At 47.0% G+C, this 19364-nt stretch overlaps 1 protein-coding gene across 1 annotated transcript; it reads left to right on the top strand.

Annotated features, from left to right (window-relative positions):
* Positions 1–2696: 2696 nt before the first annotated feature.
* On the top strand, positions 2697–12126 carry LOC311135315 (uncharacterized protein; the record flags this gene model as incomplete). The annotated part of the gene is made up of 13 exons (XM_084169264.1): positions 2697–2706; positions 2845–3022; positions 3085–3527; positions 3744–4392; positions 4489–4493; positions 4638–5215; positions 5388–5619; positions 6552–6799; positions 7755–9976; positions 10315–10388; positions 10924–11183; positions 11287–11453; positions 11634–12126. The coding sequence occupies 13 exons, from the start codon at positions 2697–2699 to the stop codon at positions 12124–12126; spliced, it is 5559 nt and encodes a 1852-aa protein (XP_084025390.1).
* Positions 12127–19364: the final 7238 nt, after the last annotated feature.

Here is a 19364-nt window from a genome sequence, read left to right on the forward strand (position 1 = left end):
CTGATTCAACGTGTCAACTAATCATCAAGCCCCGGACTAAGTGAATTAGGTGAGCAAGTTCAGGGCTACATGTTGTAGCCGAGGAGAGGTTTGAGAACCACTGGCCTATGCAACCCAGGTGATGATAGCTGTAGGGGTTCGTTGTTGTAGGCTACTGGTGCCTGTTAAATCGACATTCATATTAATTAATTTTATCCTAGACATAATTATTCTACACTACAGACCAGCGAATTGTTTATCTGAATGCAAATGAGTTTGTTTCTTCAATGCGCGTTTTTAGTGTCACATTTGTTTGGCTGTGCTGTTGAATGGAAAGAAGAGCGTTGTGCGGTTATAGGCTGTTGTGGTTGTTTTGTCTTGAGTAGGCTAAACAAAGACCGAAGTACGCTACAGTAATATAAACATCGTCAGTCACCATTCCAGTTAAATAATGACTGTGTTAGCTGGTGTAGCCTATATTGGTTAGCAGCAGCAGTTGCAGGCTACTGTCAGCGATAGTTCCAAGGTTTGGGAGTTTTTCCTGCGCTGACAAACGTAATCATCTACGTTTCCTGTCGGTTTCCTATTTTCAGCTCAGATGGTGAAGGGAGGTAGGCCCTATTTGTTTTATTCAGTCGAATTCCCGTTAACCAGTATCCCCCCCACCTCTCTCTGTCTCTCTGTCTCTCTTTCTCTTTCTCTTTCTCTTTCTCTTTCACACACACACACACACACACACACACACACACACACACACACACACACAAACACACAGCGCGCGCACGCACGCGCGCACACACACACTTTCCCTAAGTAATGGTTTTCCCTACTAGATAGACAGATAGTGGGGAATAATTGTGTAAATCATTTTAGATTTGTTATCGATAGACTCGGTTATTGATCTGTGTGTAAATGAAAACCTTTAGCGCCAAGGCCAGTAGAGTAGCTATAAGTTAGTAGAGGTAGACGTTCACCTGACAAAGACTATTGTTTATTGTGTTGCAGTAATTAACATTTAGTACTATGTGCATGCATTTCTTCCTTTATTATCCACAGTATTTTTGTTTTTTTTAAACTATCCCCCCCCCCCCCCCTCTCTCAATTCAATTTCAATTTAAGGGCTTTATTGGCATGGGAAACATATGTTAACATTGCCAAAGCAAGTGAAGTAGATAGTAAACAAAAGTGAAATAAACAATAAATATTAACATTAAACATTACATTCACAAGTTCTAAAATAATAAAGACATTTCAAATGTCATATTATGTATATATACAGTGTTGTAACAATGTGCAAATAGTTAAAGTACAAATGGGAAAATAAATAAACATAAATATGGGTTGGTGTTTGTTCTGTAGTGTATTAAAGATTATGACTTTCTTAATGGAACCAGAGGGGATGTTTATCTTAGTTCAAAAGTAGCCGTTTGTAGGGTGACGCCCCAGGGGAGACAGGTGATTGGACCGCAGAGGGAGCAACCCATATTTTCACATTGTTTATAAGTATATGCTGGAGGGATAGGGGGTTAGAGCAGCCATTACAATTCGAGAACACTGCTCTCCGGGGGATCTTGACTCCTGTAACTCATGCTGAAAGCTTGTGATATGAATAAAACTTATGATCAAAGGTTCAGTATGAGCGGACTCCTTTGTTTATCAGCAATAATTGCCAGCATTTACTCGATACGACAGTTCTTCACTGGTTGCCCTTTTCTTGTGGCAACAGGTCACAAATCTTGCTGCTCTGATGACACACTGTGGTATTTCACCCAGTAGATAAGGGAGTTTATCAAAATTGGGTTTGTTTTCGAATTCTTTGTGGATCTGTGTAATCTGAGGGAAGTATATGTCTCTAATATGGGGCGGCAGGTAGCTTAGTGGTTAAGAGCGTTGTGCCAGTAACCGAAAGGTCGCTGGTTCTAATCCCCGAGCCGACTAGGTGAAAAATCTGTCGATGTGCCCTTGAGCAAGGCACTTAACCCTAATTGCTCCTGTAAGTCGCTCTGGATAAGAGCGTCTGCTAAATGACTCAAATGTAAATGTAATATGGTCATACATTTGGCAGGAGGTTAGGAAGTGCAGCTCATTTTGTGTGCACGTAGCCTGTCTTCTCTTGAGAGCCAGGTCTGCCTACGGCAGCCTTTCTCAATAGCAAGGCTATGCTCACTGAGTCTGTACATAGTCAAAGCTTTCCTTAAGTTTGGGTCAGTCACAGTGGTCAGGTATTCCTGTTTAGGGCCAAATAGGATTCTAGTTTGCTCTGTTTTTTTGTTCATTCTTTCCAATGTGTCAAGTAATTCTCTTTTTGTTTTCGCATGATTTGGTTGGCTCTAATTGTGTTGTTGTCCTGGGGCTCTGGGGGGTCTGTTTGTGTTTGTGAACAGAGCCCCAGGACCAGCTTGCTTAGGGGACTCTTCTCCAAGTTAATCTCTCTGTAGGTGATGGCTTTGTTATGGAAGGTTTGGGAAATTGCTTTCTTTTCTGGTTTTTGATAATTAGTGGGTATTCTCTCTCTCTCTCTCTCTCTCTCTCTCTCTCTCTCTCTCTCTCTCTCTCTCTCTCTCTCTCTCTCTCTCTCTCTCTCTCTCTCTCTCTCTCTCTCTCTCTCTCTCTCTCTCTCTCTCTCTCTCTCTCTCTCTCTTCTCTCTCTCTCTCTCTCTCTCTCTCTCTCTCTCTCTCAGGTGGGGTAGTGATGCGTGGCTGCTGTAGGAGCCATTATGGACAGCGGTGAGGGAGGGAGAGGAAGGGATGGAGGGAGAGAGGGAGGAGAGAATAGTGAACCTGACATCAGCACCAAGCCATTATCTCATCCTTTCCTGACCCCGGAAGTGATTCCCTGTAATGGGTCGCCCTCTCGTACCTCAGCCCCGGCCCCTGCCAAAGAGCCCTCCAACCTGACCCAGACAGAGCAGGGGGGTGCAGAGGGGACCGCAGGCAGAGAGGAGACCCCAGAAGGGGAGGGGGGTGTATACTCACAGGAGGATGGAGTGACACTGGAAGAAGAGGAAGAGAAGGAAGAGAAGCTAAAGGAGAAAGAACGATTGTTACTAGTGGATGACAGAGAGGAAACAGTGGGAAGAAAAACCTTGTACCAGCCCTCATCAGCAAAGACAGAGGAGAAGAGGAAAAAGAGAAGGAAGAGGAAGAGGAAGAGGAGGAGGAAAGGGAAGAGGCCATCTCAAACCAAAGCCAAACCAAATCCAAATGTAGTCTATTACCTCGACAGTGCCAGCACAGCTCTGCTTACAGCACTGTTATAGCCAGTGGCACATTGAACAGTAACACCCATATCACTCCTTCCTATTCTCCAAAGCACTCTACCTCTCCAAAGCTCTCATTATCACCTTCCAATTCTCCAAAGCACTCTACCTCTCCTTCCACCTCTCCAAAGCGCTCCATCTTTTTTCCCTCCTCTCCTTATCCTCAGAACGAGACAGAGGTGAGAGACACAGGAGGAGTGCAGGGCAATAGTCCTAGTTTTCCTCTGAGCTTTAAACTCCAACAGTCTGCCCTGTCTGAGTCCACCAGCACACACGCTAAGGATGATGGTAGGGCAGATGCCACTCACACTTCCCTTATTGCCAATGGAGACACTGCCAAAGTTCTAAAACCAAACAACAATCCAGAAGAGAGAGATGGAGAAAGAGAGGGAGATGGAGAGATGGAAATAGAAAGAGATGATGAGGGAGATGGAGAGCGAGAAAGAGAGGGAGATGAGAACATAGAGACTGTATCTAAATACCTCCACCCCTCTCCCTCCTCTTCTTCCTCACCCTCCTCTCCCGGCTCACTGAACAGTCACATGGCATTGATGCACTCCCGGAACTCCTGCAAGACACTTAAATGCCCCAAATGTAACTGGCACTACAAGTCCCAGCAGACACTGCAAGTCCACCTCAGAGAAAAACACCCAGAGTCTGGGGGCTCATGTGTGTGTGGGGGCTTGGGAGAGAATTGTGTTTGTGGAGGGTCAAGGGGTGTGTGTCTGTACTGTAGCACAGGGAAGGCCCACCCTCGTCTGTCCCGGGGGGAGAGCTATGTCTGTGGGTACAAGCCCTACCGCTGTGGTGTGTGTGATTACGCGACCTCCTCTAAAGGAAACCTCAGCATACACATGCAGTCAGACAAACACCTCAGCAATGTACAGGCAGCGGGACAAACACAACCTGCGCACAGCACACACACACACTCCACACACAGCGGGAGCTCCACTGTCAGAGACACGGCAGGCGATCAGGTGTACGGACACACACACCCCGAAGTCACGCAGCCCCCTGCAAACACACCGCTCTACCCCAGCCAGCCCCCCTCCCAGGGTAAGAGGTGGCGGTGTGAGGTGTGTGATTATGAGACCAGCATTGCGCGAAACCTGCGGATACACACCACCAGCGAGAAACACACACACAATGTGCTGCGCCTGAAACACACACACAACGTACTGCAGCTGCAGAGAAGCTACTACCTGGCCCACTGCAGGAGTCTACCTCCTCAACTCACACTGCTACACAGCATAGGTGAGAGACTACACACACACGGACACATACTCAGTAACTGTTCTGTTGGGCTCTGTTCACTGGCACATCAAGTTAGGTCGATACTTGATTATATCCATGCTTATATGTGTGTTTTTTCCCGGCCTGTTTGTGTGTGTGTTCTAGATGGGGAGCAGTCTTTGGATATGCATCAACTAACAGCAGAGGAGCCAGTTGCCCTGGATTCAACCCTGACCCCCTCCCCCTCTCCTCCTCCTCCCTCCTCCTCACCATCCCCTTCTCCATCCGCCTCTCCCCCTCCTCCCCTGTCTCTCTCTCCCTCTTCTCCACTGTCCCATGGTGTGTTCCGGTGCCTGGTGTGTTTCAGTTTCTCCTCTGACAGTCTGGAGTCTCTTGGGTCTCACCTGAGCGCCCCCCGCTCCCTTCCCCAGTCTGAGTGGCGCTGTCTGGTGGCCGGAGGCTGCTATTGCAGGCTGTGTGGCTACAGCACCCCCCTCACAGCTAACTTCACCTTGCACTGCCAGACAGACAGACACAGGGCCCGCTACCAGCTGGCTGCCCACCTCTGGGAGAGAGGGGAGAAGGGGGAGGTCGTGGACTGGGAGGAAGTTGGGAAATTGGTTGCTACAGGCAACCTGGTCCAGCTGAAGTGTAATGTGTGTGACTTCCAGACCACCAGCTTGGAGAAACTGAAAATACACAGCGTCAACTCCCAACACCAGGCCAGCCTCAGAGTCTACAGGGTCAGTACAAACACAATAATTGCTGTTCTTGAACCATACGATTATGTAGAAAATATCTGGGATATAGACAGCAAATCAAACACAGAGACTAGATTTATTATGTACATCTTTTTTTCTATCACATCTTGTATAACCCCACCTCACCCCTCTCTCTCTCTCCCTCTCTCTCTAGTTCTTAGAGCAGTATGACAGTGAAGTAGATGGAGGCTCCTGGTCGTTCCACTGTGTCTTGTGTAATTACTCCTCCCGCTCTAAACTCCACCTACTGAGTCACACCCACTCCACAGGTCATCATAAGAGGGAGGAGCTTCACCACTTGCAGCTTATGAGAAGGAGGAGCCTGAATAAAGGAGAGGAGCTAGCTGCGATCTTCAGCATCAGGAAGTGTCCCAATCCTGAGATAGGTAAGAAACTCAGCTGCTATTTTCCAATTCCCTTCTCTCTGAAGTGTGCACTTGTTCAGTCCTCCTGAACAAGTATGGGATTATTGTAGACATTGGCGAGAGGGAATTTCGACCATATTTTGTACATCAGTCCAGACCAAATTTCTAAATAGGATAGAGAAAATTAACTGCAGGCCTAGGATAAGTCAACGGAGAGAAGAAATTAGAAGAAACTTGGAGAGATGGCGCAGTGTGAAGCGAGAGTGATTGAGAGAGAAGGAATGATTGATTATGGTCAGGGGTCAATTGGGTTAATTGATTTGTCAATACACAGGCTCGTTACATCCCCTATCACCCCGACAACGCTAACGAGCACCTACCGACTCACTGCTTTTGAACTGTAGGGTGGCAGGTAGCCTAGCGGTTAAGTGCTTTGGACCAGTAACCGAAAAGTTGCTGGTTCGAATCCCAGAACTGACTAGGTGAAAAAATCTGCCGTTGTGCCCTTGAGCAATGCACTTAACCCTAATTGCTCCTGTAAGTCACTCTGAATAAAAGCATCTGTTAAATGACTAAAATGTCTGTAATATTCCAGAATATAACTTTCAGGGCCAGTTACCCAGACACTGTCAATAGAGATTCTCCATTGACCATGCTTTTTAGTCCATGACTAGGCTTAATGAGGGTCAGCGAAACTAGACTTCCGAGTACCATTCAAATGACTCCTCCTTTCCTCTGTTCTATCTCTGTCTGGTCTAAATCTGGTCTAACTCTGTCTACTACTCTGTATTAAACAGTCAATAGCAGGTATTCGGTCTGAATGAACTAGTCTGAATCCCAGGAGGCTCTTAAATAGAAAATCAATACTGGATCAATCAGTGTGTGTGTGTGTGTGTTGCTGTGTGTGTTGCTGTGTATGTTGCTGTGTATTAACATATGTGTTATCTTTCTAGATGGAAGCAGTGAGGAGGGGGAGAGGAGAGATTCCTTATCCCCAGGCAAGCGATCATTCTCTGGGCTGGAGGAGACACAGAGCCCCCTCTCTCCCAAACGCCCCAGAACCGACAAGCACACCACTGACCAACAGGCTACTGCCAAGTGCCCACTGTGCCAGGACACACTGGTACACACACAGCTGAGACGTCACCTCACACTCACTCACAGTGTGGCCCAGGACTGTGTGGACAAGCTCATGAGCACGGTAAGTGTGTGTGTGTGTGTTCTAGCTACCTTTTATTAGCAGAAGTGCAATCAAGCTGAAGGAGCTTGCTTTTAGTGTCTCGAGCAAACAAAGAGTGCTCATCTCTCCACATCACCAACCTCCATTACTTTACCCAGCATGCTAAGTGCTCTTTGTCTCCCTCTCTGACTTCACTTGACTGCCTTCTTCATTTTAGTCTTCCTGTTTTCCCCCTCATCCCTCTCTCACCCCTCCCTCTCCTCTCCTCTCAACTCTCTTACCCTCTCCTCTCTCCCTTTTTTCTCTCACTCCCTTTTCATATCTCTCAATCTTCTCTCTTTCTCTCTTTCTTCTCTCCACCCCTCCTCTCTCTCTCCATCTTTCTCTCTGCACCCCTTGTTCTCTCTCTCTTCCCCCCTCTCCACCCCCTCTCTCTCTCCATCTTTCTCTCTGCGCCTCCTCTTTCTCTCTCTCACCCCCTCTCCACCCATCCTCTCTTTCTCCATCTCTCTGCCCCCACAGCCCCCCATTCTCCACCCCTCTCCCTCTCTCTCTGATAGTAGTGTAGGTTCATTAATTCAGTCTGGGGTGATGATGGCCATTATGTTCCTCGCTTTCCAATTACTCTCTCAAGATTAAGCCTGACCTTCACTCTCTCACTGCTGCACCCGCATATGTGTATGCGTCTCTTCTGTCTCTGCCATGCCAAGTGTGTGTGTGTTTTCTTTCTGTGTGTGTGGTTGATTTAAAAACACTCTTGATTCTATTTCCCTCCATCTCATATTATTATTAATTCTAAAGTAAAGCGTGTAATGGGAGAATGAGGTGATGTAGACAATAAAGGAGCATCACTATTATTATTCCATCTGCACTATCAAACAGGAAAGACACTGTTTTGACTGACTATAAAGGCAATCAGTCATCTGGATAGGTTCAGACTGACGTTCAAAACCTTTGTTGTTGGATTATTTTCCAGGTGGCAGTGGAGCTGCCAGAGATTCTGCAGAAAGAGTCACTGCAGATGGAGTCCCATTCAAACGACTCCAACACAAACGAATCTCAAACAAACGATTCTAAAACAAACGACTCTAATGCAAAGGAGTCCCTCAAAAATGAATCTCAAACAAACGATTCTAAAACAAACGACTCTAATGCAAAGGAGTCCCTCAAAAATGAGTCTCAAACAAACGACTCCCATATAAATAAAGAAGAAGTGATCCCAGCCAAAGATGTCCCTGCCCTGCCCAACGCTCCCTGTGAGGACCAGCATCCAGCAGAGGACAACATCTCTCACCTCCCAGAGTCCCCCAGCTCTCCTCCTCCCCCCCCCACTCCTCCCTCTCCCTCCCTCAGCCACCTCCCTTCATCCGCCTTACCCCCCTCTCCTCCTAGTGATGCCCCTCCCCCATCTGATCGTCATAGTTACAGGTTCCGCTGTGGCAGGTGCAGTCTAGCATTCCGGACGCAGGAGAAGCTGAAGCTGCACTGGCAGTACCATGCCATGAGGGCGGCAACAGAGTGCCACCTCTGCCCCAGACGCTGCCGCAGCCAAGAGGCCCTGCAGAGACACCTGCTCAACACACACCTACAGGACCTACACCTACAGGGTACACACCCTGACCAGAGTGGAGCACACGTCCAACGACCAACCAGCCTGGAGGGGGAGGAAGAGGACGGGGAGAGTATGAGTGAAGAAGATACAGATAAGGAGGAGGAAGATGAGGAGGAGGGGGAGGGAGAGCAAGGAAAAGGAAATGAAGGAGAGGAGGATGAAAAGGAAGACCCAGATGAGGAGGAGAGGCCCAGTCCAGGGGTTAGTAATAGTGACAAGGGTTCAGGGCAGCAGGAGGAGGAGGAGGAGACAGGGTCAGAACCCAGCCCCTTCATCAAGGGCTCGAACCCGACTCTGGAGCGGTTCCTGGACCCGGCTCGGCCCTACAAGTGTTCAGTCTGCTGTGAGTCCTTCACGCAGAGAACCATCCTGCTGGTCCACTATAACTCTGTGTCCCACCTCCACCGAGCCAAAGCCAGACGGGCCCTGCAGGACTCCAGCCCCAGTCCTGCTGACACCCCCCAGGGCCTGGAACCAAGCCCCTACCGCTGCAGCCTGGCCCCTGACCCCAGGCCCTACCGCTGCAGAATGTGTGGGGTGGCCTACAGCCAGAGCTCCACCCTGGACATCCACCTCCGTTCTGTACTGCACCAGACACGAGCCCGTGCAGCTCGGACCCAGCTAGCACTGAACCCCCACTCCCAGCAAACTCCAGCTCCAGCCTCAGCCTCAACCCAGGCTCCCCACACCCCAGTCCCATCCTTAGTCCAAGCCCAGACCCCTGCCTCCAGCCCTTCGCCTGGAGGAGGAGAGGCATCTACCAGGGGAACCCCCCCAGCTGCCACCAGACCAGCCCCTGCCTCCCCAAGTCCCTGTTCCTCCCTGAGTGAAGCACAGCAGAGTGTGGGTGTCTCTGGGCAGGCTGAGGGTCAACAGGCTAAGAGGAGGAGAGTAGAGGACCTGACCACATCCGCAGGACAGCAGGACCTGATGTTACTCCAACAGCAATTAGCCCAGGCCCAGATACTACAGCAGCAACAGCAGTTAGCCCAGGCCCAGATACAGCAACAAACAGCCCTCCTCCAGCCCCAGCTGTTTAGTCCAACACTGCTCCCACACCTCCCCTTACTGCAGCAGAACCTCCTAAAGCAGCACCTCCCTTCAGTAGCAGAGAGTCTCCAACAGGGGAACCTCTTCCCTCCCCTCCCATTATCCCCAGACAGCCTGTTCTCTCTACAGCAGCAGATGCTCCTGTCCTTCTACCTCGCTGGAGGGCTGCATCTCAACCCCAACACAACCCTTATGAACCAGACCACCTCAGCTGTCTCCCCTCAGACCACCTCGGACCAACACCCCCAGATAGAGAGGCTTGAACCTCCCTCTCCACTGACAGAGACAAATAGCATCCAGTCTCCAGCCCAGGCCCCAAAATGTGAGACCCAGGCTGAGACCGCTGACAGTGACTCCCCCCTCCACCAGACAGAGAAAGAGTACAACCCATCCTCCCCTCCTGAGGGAGATGGAGAGAGGGACAGAGAGATGCAGGAGAGCGAGAAGAAGGAAAGAGCAGAGAAGGCCCTCAGAGTTCTGCTGGAGAGATACGGCTGGGAGCTGGCCCTACAAAGCACTCAGAGCAGACAGAGACAGCAGAACAGAGAGATGGAGGGATGCCTGGAGAAGGAGGAGAAGCAGTGTGGAGAATGTGGGAAGCTGTTCTCTGACTCTCTGATCCTGAAGAGCCACCAGGAGTTTGTTCACCGCCAGATGATCCCTCCTGTAGTGTTGGAGAGGTTCTCCAGACACTACAGGCTGCAGTATGACCGCCTCTACCCCCTCTCACCTTTCACCCCGGGGGACACTGAGACTACTGTTGTTGCACCCCTAACCCCAGCTTCAGCACCTGCACTTGCACCTTTACCCCCAGCACCAGCCTCAGATTCAACCCTCGACCAAGCCCAATCCCTCTCTGTCTCCCAAACCTCAGTCCCAGCCCTTACCCCAGCTGCAACAGCCGTAGACCCAGACCCAGCTGTGCCCCCACCTCCAGCATCCGTATCTGTAACCCTGTCCCCAGACCAAGCCCCAGTTAATTCCCTCTTCCCAGCCCAAGCCAGAGCCCTAGCCTCAACAACACCCTCTCCTCCTCCACACCCCCCCCAACCACAACCACTTTCAGAGCAGGACAGTACCACAACGACAACCACCCCTTGCCCTGACCCCTCTCAAACTATCATACACCAGCCCAAACTCTCCATGCCCCCTCTCCCCTTACCCCAAGTCCCCCTGCCCCTGCTTCCTTTATCCAACCTCCCCCCTCTTCCCTTCCCCATAGACCCCTCTCTCCTCCCCCTTGGTCTAATGCAGCCCTTAGCCCTCCAGTCTATGCTTCAGTACCAGTCCCTGTTATCATCCGGCCACCAACCACCCTTATCCCTATGCACTAACACACACTCTGCTCCTAGCCCAGCTCTACCCCCATACACCAACACACACTCTGCTCCTAGCTCAGCCCTACCCCCATACACCAACACACACTCTGCTCCTAGCTCAGCTCTACCCCTATACACTAACACACATTCTGCTCCCCGTCCAGCCCTGCCCTCTCTGAAGTGTAGGCTGGAGGAAGGGACAGAGGTTAGGCCTATGAGTGATGTGTTGGCCGGTGATGGAGAGGAAGGGGGAGAGAGGGAGGGAGAGGGGGATGAGCAGAGGAGGGATAGGCGCCAGAGGACCACCATCAGTGCAGAGCAGCTAGAGGTTCTGTACCAGCGCTACAGTCTGAACGCCAACCCAACCCGCTCTGTACTGGAGGGCATCACCAGTGACACAGGCCTGAAGAAACGTGTGGTGCAGGTACTTTATCATTCTCATAGTAACATATATATAATTTTGTAATGCTGAATCATGTTTTGTGTAATAACATGTAATAATGCTGTGTTTGTCTGTTCTTCCTCAGGTATGGTTCCAGAACACTAGGGCTCGTCAGAGGAAGGGCCAGCTCCAGACCCTGGGGAGAGGAGGTTTAGGTGTGGGTCTGGGTGACAACCACAGGCGCTGTCCGTTCTGTAGGGCTTTGTTCAAGGCTCAAAGTGCCCTGGACTCCCATGTTAGGGCCCGCCACTGGTCCCAGACTGACAGACCTGCCTATGGCCTGTCTCATCAGATAGGTTCTGCTGATGACTTCAGCTTTTCTCACAACCATGGATCCTACAGAGACAGGGAGGGTCCCTCACTCTCCCTCCAGCATTCTCCCTCTCTCTCCCACCATCCTTCTCTCTCTCCCTCCCTCCATCCCTCCCCAAGCCCCGGGGTCGTCCCCACTGAGAGAAAATACATTTCTGGGAAAACAGATTTGACCTTTAACCTGAACGAACCCGACATGGAAAAGGAGGAGGAAGAGGAGGAAGAAGGTCTGTCAGTAAAAATATTCCCTTCGTCTGACCAAGCTCATGAGGGTAACCATAGCAATCTGTTGTCTCTGGGATACAATTATGGGATGGCAAGCTTCAACATTCAAGACTGTGACCAGAACACCAGTCCAAGTCTGTCTGAGAGTGTGGATAGGCATGGACCGAGACAGCAACAGCAGCAGAGGCAGCGTACACAGATGACCCCCCAGCAGGTGGCCAAGCTCAGAGCCTGCTACAGGGAGCACCCCACCCCCAGCCCCCTGCAGTGTGAGGGCCTGGGACAGCAGCTGGGGCTCCCACGCAGGGTAGTGCAGGTGTGGTTTCAGAATGGCCGGGCCAAGGAGAAGAGGGCAAGGAGCCTCAGAGTCGACCCCACAACAGGATAGAGGGAAAGGCAGAAGAGGACAGGGGAGAGAACGCACACAGCCATGAACCAAGTGCTTGTCACTCACAACAATGAACCAACCGGATGCCACAGAAGCCAAAGAGCATTCTACCAGTGTACCTCACCCCCTACTCAGCCCGAAAACATCACAGGGCAGACCTCCTCTAGAGCTTTAAGACACCACTCCTCTGTTCCTCCCTCTCTCCTCTCCCCTCCTCTCCTCCAGCCGATACCTCAGGAGTTAACCCCTCCATGCCAACAGATGTCCCTGTTCTGACAATAGAATCTGGAGAACCAGGAAACAGTATGTGCCCCTCCCACTTCTGTTTAAAGACTTTACTAGTGCAAGTATCAAACTGTTAGACGTTTTAGTGTATAGAACGTTCTTTCAAAGTAAAAGAAAACTGAAAGAAACTAAAGCAGCTACGGAAAACAAAAATAAAAAATATTCTTTACAAAGAGCTTCTGCAAAGACTGGCTTGGATTCCAAAGCTCGTAACCAAAACCTTACATGTCGTGGATTGTGTTGTCAACATGGTGGTTTTCGTTTCCAAACCACAGTACAGACCATACAGTGAAGAGTAGAACGGAGACTGGTGTGTATCAATAGACTGACTGGTCTACGTGGTGCTGAAGCAGACCTCAACCTTCTCAAGCCAATGATGACTCTACTGCACATCTACTGACCGCTCCTTATGTGGATAGTAGGCCAAATAGCACTGAGCTAAGTCCACTTTGTCCTTTATGTGAGAGGTCATATAAGAAGCTATTTTGATAACGTTCGACCAATATATGTCACAACAACTTTAACCAAACACCACACAACCCTGTCTGTGTTTAGTAAATGTTAATGAATATGAATATTATGGATTGACGGTCATTGTATGCTTTGATAAGACAAGTGTTATTTTGTGGTGTATGAGAACATAATGTAGGCTTTATGATGTGAAGTTTAGGTAAGATGTTGCCTTTTCTTCTTATTCTAGTAAATACCAATACGTTGTGTAATGTAATGTCTACTATACTCAGGCCAACTGAACTGTTTTTAATTTGGTCGTAGTATTGTACTAGTTTCTCTTCTGTTCCTTATGCCAGACACAAAGTCTGTTTTGAAACCTTATGATGTAAATATTGATTGTTCATATGGAGTTCCTATAATGCTAGTTCTAAAGAAACCTCTCTGGATTTGAGAGATCTGAGCTTTCTGACCAATAATTGATAGTTCCATTATTACAATGTTAAATGGTGTGAGGAGTACATTAATGTACAGTATGTAGCTTTTATATGGTCGACTCAGTCTCCCCTGAGACTGCCTCTGTTCTGACGGACCATACTCACTGATAGTTACTGACGTTATACTGATGAAAACTTTGGATGTTGTGTGCACTTAACTCACTCTCTCTCTCTCTCTCTCTCTCTCTCTCTCTCTCTCTCTCTCTCTCTCTCTCTCTCTCTCTCTCTCTCTCTCTCTCTCTCTCTCTCTCTCTCTCTCTCTCTCTCTCTCTCTCTCTCTCTCTCTCTCTCTCTCTCTCTCTCTCTCTCTCTCTCTCTCTCTCTCTCCCCTCCTTCTTCTATCCACAGTATTTTTGTTCTCTAACTGTAATACTATTACTGTAGTAATAATGATAACAAAAACAGTAATAACTATGATAATATCGAATGCTTTAAAACACAACCCAAAGACATAATAACACTGTAACATCGATGCATAAATCCCACAAAAACAACTTGAAAAGTTTACTTGATAATGTAACATTGATTGTTGGGAAGAAAGAGTGACTGTATCAGAAATGCTGTATCTGCCTCTTCACCAGGCTACTGGTGACTGTATACTGAAACCTCCATGAAAACCAAAACCTACTATTATACTAGGATGGAGGAGCACTTCTCAAAGCCAAACCCTCCAGGCCCTAGTGCACTCAGTAGGGAACTAAACCCCAGCCCCTAGTGCACTTAGTAGGAGTGTACTCAGTAGGGAACCAAACCCCAGCCCCTAGTGTACAGTACTCAGTAGGGAACTACTTCAGAGCCATTGCAGTGTGTAGAGTGGTTGAAATGTTTTCCTCCTCAATGTCAATGTCTTTATAACCAGATAGATTCTTCCATCTCAGTCTTTGAGAACGTCCAGTTGGCTGCTAACGTATTTTGTAATACTTTAATAACAACAAACTGTTATAACACCCATGATGCTGTTTATAACATGACCTTATATTCTGATGTTAACAAAGAGATACTTGGGGCTCCAGTATTTACTCAGTAATGTATGACTATGTGGACAGTGGTTTCTAAACAAAGATACAAAGAAGTTACAATGATACTACAAAGATAAGATACTTCTATACTTAAGATCCTGCATAACTATGCTATGGCAGGTTGGATTGTATCTAGCCCCAAACCCTACACAGGTCTGTGTACCAGTATGTTTCTGCTCTTGTGTCGCTGGCTTGTTTAGCCATGTTTGTCTCCGCTTTAAGCCAACAATGTAGCCATGTAGCCACTTAGCCACGCAGCTATGTAGCCATGTTTGTCTCTGCTATAGGCCAGGCAACAATGTAGCCATGTAGGGACATAGACATGTATCCCATGTACCTGGGTAGCCATGTAGTCACACAGATTTTAGCCATGTAGCTATGTAGCCATGCAGTGATACTGAACACAGAAACAGTCTGTCACCCAGGCTAACCTTCCAAAGGATGCTGACTAACTCTGTTTTACCTTTAGCTCTATATCTGACCAATGTTTACCACAATACCAATGATCTTTCTTCTGTACTGAAATTCCAAATACTGTACCACTTGGCAGTTATGTACATATTGTTTTTTTTATTCCTTTTCCTTATTTTCTGAATAACTGTAAGATGTAATAATTGTGTTGTTCCTGGAAGCTGTTGCCGTAGTGATAACCAAAAGATACCTGTGTTGTGCACCTGTCCAGTCTCTTGCTCCAGTGGTTAAGTTTGTTCCTTCTCCCCAGTTCTCGTATGGATGTGTGTTTTCTCCCCCTTCTCCTTCCATAGCCACTGAGGTAAATAAAGTCTGGTTTGGTGGACACATTTGCCCCATGTCTCGTGTGTGTGTGTGTTGTGGGTAGATCCCTGGACCCAGAGGTCAGTTCATTAATTACGTCAGTGACATCCAGCCAGATTACTTTCCTTTGTGACAAAATGATATGATGAATATTAATGACCTCGCATGAATTAAACTGCTGCTGCTGTTGATGATGCTGGAAGTGGGGCTGGGAAGGGGGGTTGAAGGGAGGGGAGGGTGTATGTGTGTGTAGGGGATATAATGTTATTGCTTACTCGTGTACGCATTTTTGATGCTGTTGGGGGGATAAGGGTACAGGGAGGAGGTTACTTTAAGGAGGGATAGTGGGGTGTAATGTCATACACTGGAGCATCAATGATAATGGGGGGGGGGGGAGGAGACCAGAAGGGTTATAATGTCATTGGTGTTGGTGTGTATGTAGGCTCATTTAGATTTAGATTGGTTCTGTGTGAGCAGAGGAGAAAGGCCAGTTCATGTTTATTCATGAGTCCCTCGGCTCAGCCAGTTAAAGAGACAGGACTCTGTTTTCACTGATAACACCCCCACCCCAGCCTCAACCCCTGCCCTAGCAGATGCTTTTCCATGATTTATCTCAGTGTGTGTGTGTGTGTTTTTCACATTATCAATGTATCACGTTTTTATTCACCACTAGAAATCCCAGTACAGACACAGTCCTGATGGTAAACTGACTGGTGGAATACTATACTGCAATAGCCATATCACTAATGGTGTACAGTATTAATAATACACACACACACTGTAGGGCAGTAATCAGTGAATGTCATTGAGGGAGAGTTTGTTCAGCGCTTCATCAGGTATAGAGTGGTTTTTATTAGAAGATGTGCTCTCTATCCATCTTCTTAATGATTTTATAATGGTCGCCAGGCGGTTCTAATCAATCATATGGGAGAGATAGCCTGGTAACAGTCTATTTACAATGCGAATGTTCTGGAACACATTCTCTCCACAGTATCTGAAGGCTCTATATTATAAGAGTGCCAGAATGTTCTGGAACACATTCTCCACAGTATCTGAAGGTTCTATAATGTAAGAGTGCCAGAATTGTCTGCTTTTTAGAAGCACCTTAAATGGGGTAGTTCACTCAAATAGTTCAAACAAATATGTCATTTTGTTATTTTATACTTTTTTCTTATGTCTACATTTGATCTATCTATGCCTTTTTTTCATGTTTATGCCCCACCCCCCCAACACACATACCCCTCTCCTGGGTAGCTAGCTACTTTACATCCATTATGAGATTTGAATGCTCAACAGCAGGACAGTGAGTTCAGCACGCGTCACTGTGGCTGTTACACACACTCACCCCGCATTATGCTAATCCTTATACATTCTGCACACAGACAACACCACATGCTCCCCATGATAGGGGGTGGGTCATGGGGGTGTGTATGTCAGGTTTGAGCAATTGTCATGCTGTCAAACTGATCTGCATGCAAAAAGATCAGCAGTCTAATTACATCGCTTATGGTAAATAGTGTTTTACGCATAAACATACACGCACACACTCACGCACACAAACACGCGCACACACACACACACACACACACACACAGTGCTAAGGTCATTGTGGCATCATTGAGATATGACAATCTGACTGTTTATGTGTGTTTCACTTCTTTCCACAGTAACACAGAGTTCAGAGAAGGGAAACTGGAATTGCAATGCTAATGTAAACCACATACACTCAAAAAATTAGGGGTTCAACAAGGGTTCTTCTAATATGCTCAAACCTTAAGGTTCTTAGCACTGAAAATTGCCCCCAAAATGTTCTTCCAATAACTCCATAGGAGGTGTGGTTCATCGAGGAACCTCCTTAGTTGGTGGGGGTTCTTGCAGGAACCTACAGTGCCTTGCAAAAGTATTCATCCCCCTTGGCGTTTTTCCTATTTTGTTGCATTACAACCTGTAATTTAAATTGTTTATATTTGGATTTCATGTAATGGACATACACAAAATAGTCCAAATTGGTGAAGTGAAATGAAAAAAATTACTTGTTTCAAAAAATTCGAAAAAAATAAATAACAGAAAAATGGTGCGTGCATATGTATTCACCCCCTTTGCTATGAAGCCCCTAAATAAGATCTGGTGGAACCAATTACCTTCAGAAGTCACATAATTAGTTAAATAAAGTCCACCTGTGTGCAATCTAAGTGTCACATGATCTGTCACATGATCTCAGTATATATACACCTGTTAAGGCCCCAGAGTCTGCAACACCACTAAGCAATGGGCACCACCAAGCAAGCTGCACCATGAAGACCAAGGAGCTCTCCAAACAGGTCAGGGACAAAGTTATAGAGAAGTACAGATCAGGGTTGGGTTATAAAAAAAGATCCTAAACTTTGAACATCCCACGGAGCACCATTAAATCCATTATTAAAAAACTGAAAGAATATGACACCACAACAAACCTGCCAAGAGAGGGCCGCCCACCAAAACTCACGGACCAGGCAAGGAGGGCATTAATCAGAGAGGCAACAAAGAGACCAAAGATAACCCTGAAGGAGCTGCAAAGCTCCACAGCGGAGATTGGAGTATCTGTCCATAGGACACTATAAGCCATACAATGCACAGAGCTGGGCTTTACGGAAGAGTGGCCAGAAAAAAGCCATTGCTTAAAGAAAAAAATAAGCAAACACGTTTGGTGTTTGCCAAAAGGCATGTGGGAGACTCCCCAAACATATGGAAGAAGGTACTCTGGTCAGATGAGACTAAAATTGAGCTTTTTGGCCATTAAGGAAAACGCTATGTCTGGCGCAAACCCAACACCTCTCATCACCCCGAGAACACCATCCCCATCATGCTGTGGGGATGTTTTTAATCGGCAGGGACTGGGAAACTGGTCAGAATTGAAGCAATGATGACGCTAAATACAGGGAAATTCTTGAGGGAAACCTGTTTCAGTCTTCCAGAGATTTCAGACTGGGATGGAGGTTCACCTTCCAGCAGGACAATGACCCTAAGCATACTGCTAAAGCAACACTTGAGTGGTTTAAGGGGAAACATTTAAATGTCTTGGAATGGCCTAGTCAAAGCCCAGACCTCAATACAATTGAGAGTCTGTGGTATGACTTAAAGATTGCTGTACACCAGCAGAACCCATCCAACTTGAAGGAGCTGGAACAGTTTTGCCTTGAAGAATGGGCAAAAATACCAGTAGCTAGATGTGCCAAGCTTATAGAGACATACCCCAAGAGACTTGCAGCTGTAATTGCTGCAAAAGGTGTCTCTACAAAATATTGACTTTGGGGGGGGGGGTGAATAGTTATGCACGCTCAAGTTTTCTGTTTTTTTTGTCTTATTTCTTGTTTGTTTAACAATAAATGATACAAATCCCCAAAAAATCTAAAAAGGAAAAATGCCAAGGGGGTGAATACTTTCACAAGCCACTGTAACTGCCCAACTAAAACATTTGGATTTGAAAGGACAGCAGGTGCAGGCACTGAACAATTTTAAGATCTCCTCAATTGAAGGTAAGGTTTGTCCCTTGTATGATCTAAATTGATATTGTTTCATGATGATGCCATCTATCTTTCCATATTTGTGCAAATCTTTCTAAAACAGAAAATGGACACAATTCAATGGATATCAATCAATAAAGAGGTAAGAATATGTAGGCTATAAGAATATGTAGGCTATAAGAATATGTTGAAGGCTAGCTGTATTGGGTGCAGATGACTGAACTGCTCACTTTTGTGTCTGTGTCTGCAGGTATACAGACGAGGAGGCATACCAAGGTATGTCAATTGGTATTGGTATGTTATGCAGATCACATTTAGCATCCTCCTCCCTTACCTCTTCAATGAATATTCCATAGGCCTCCACATTATGGACAATGAAAACCATTATCAAACCAAGGTATGAATACTGTTGTGTGCATGTTTTGTTAATCATCTGTATAATTACTGTTTTTTGGATACACAGACTTCACCCTCCCTACACCTCTGATGAATATAACAGGAAACCTGTTCGATCACAATGTACTGTAAAATCATTCTAGCTATGGATACGGAGAAAATCAACACATTAACATCAACACGCCAGAGGATATACCCATTGGACTTGGGGCTCTGTTGGGAGTTTCCCTCATATTTAGATTTTTTTTATTTTGCTTTGCCACTAAAATCATAATAAACACTGACAACTAAAATATTGTGTTATTGTTGTTATT

The sequence above is a fragment of the Coregonus lavaretus genome (genome assembly GCF_964263955.1).
Source record: "Coregonus lavaretus genome assembly, chromosome: 9".
NCBI classification, from domain to species: Eukaryota; Metazoa; Chordata; class Actinopteri; order Salmoniformes; family Salmonidae; genus Coregonus; species Coregonus lavaretus.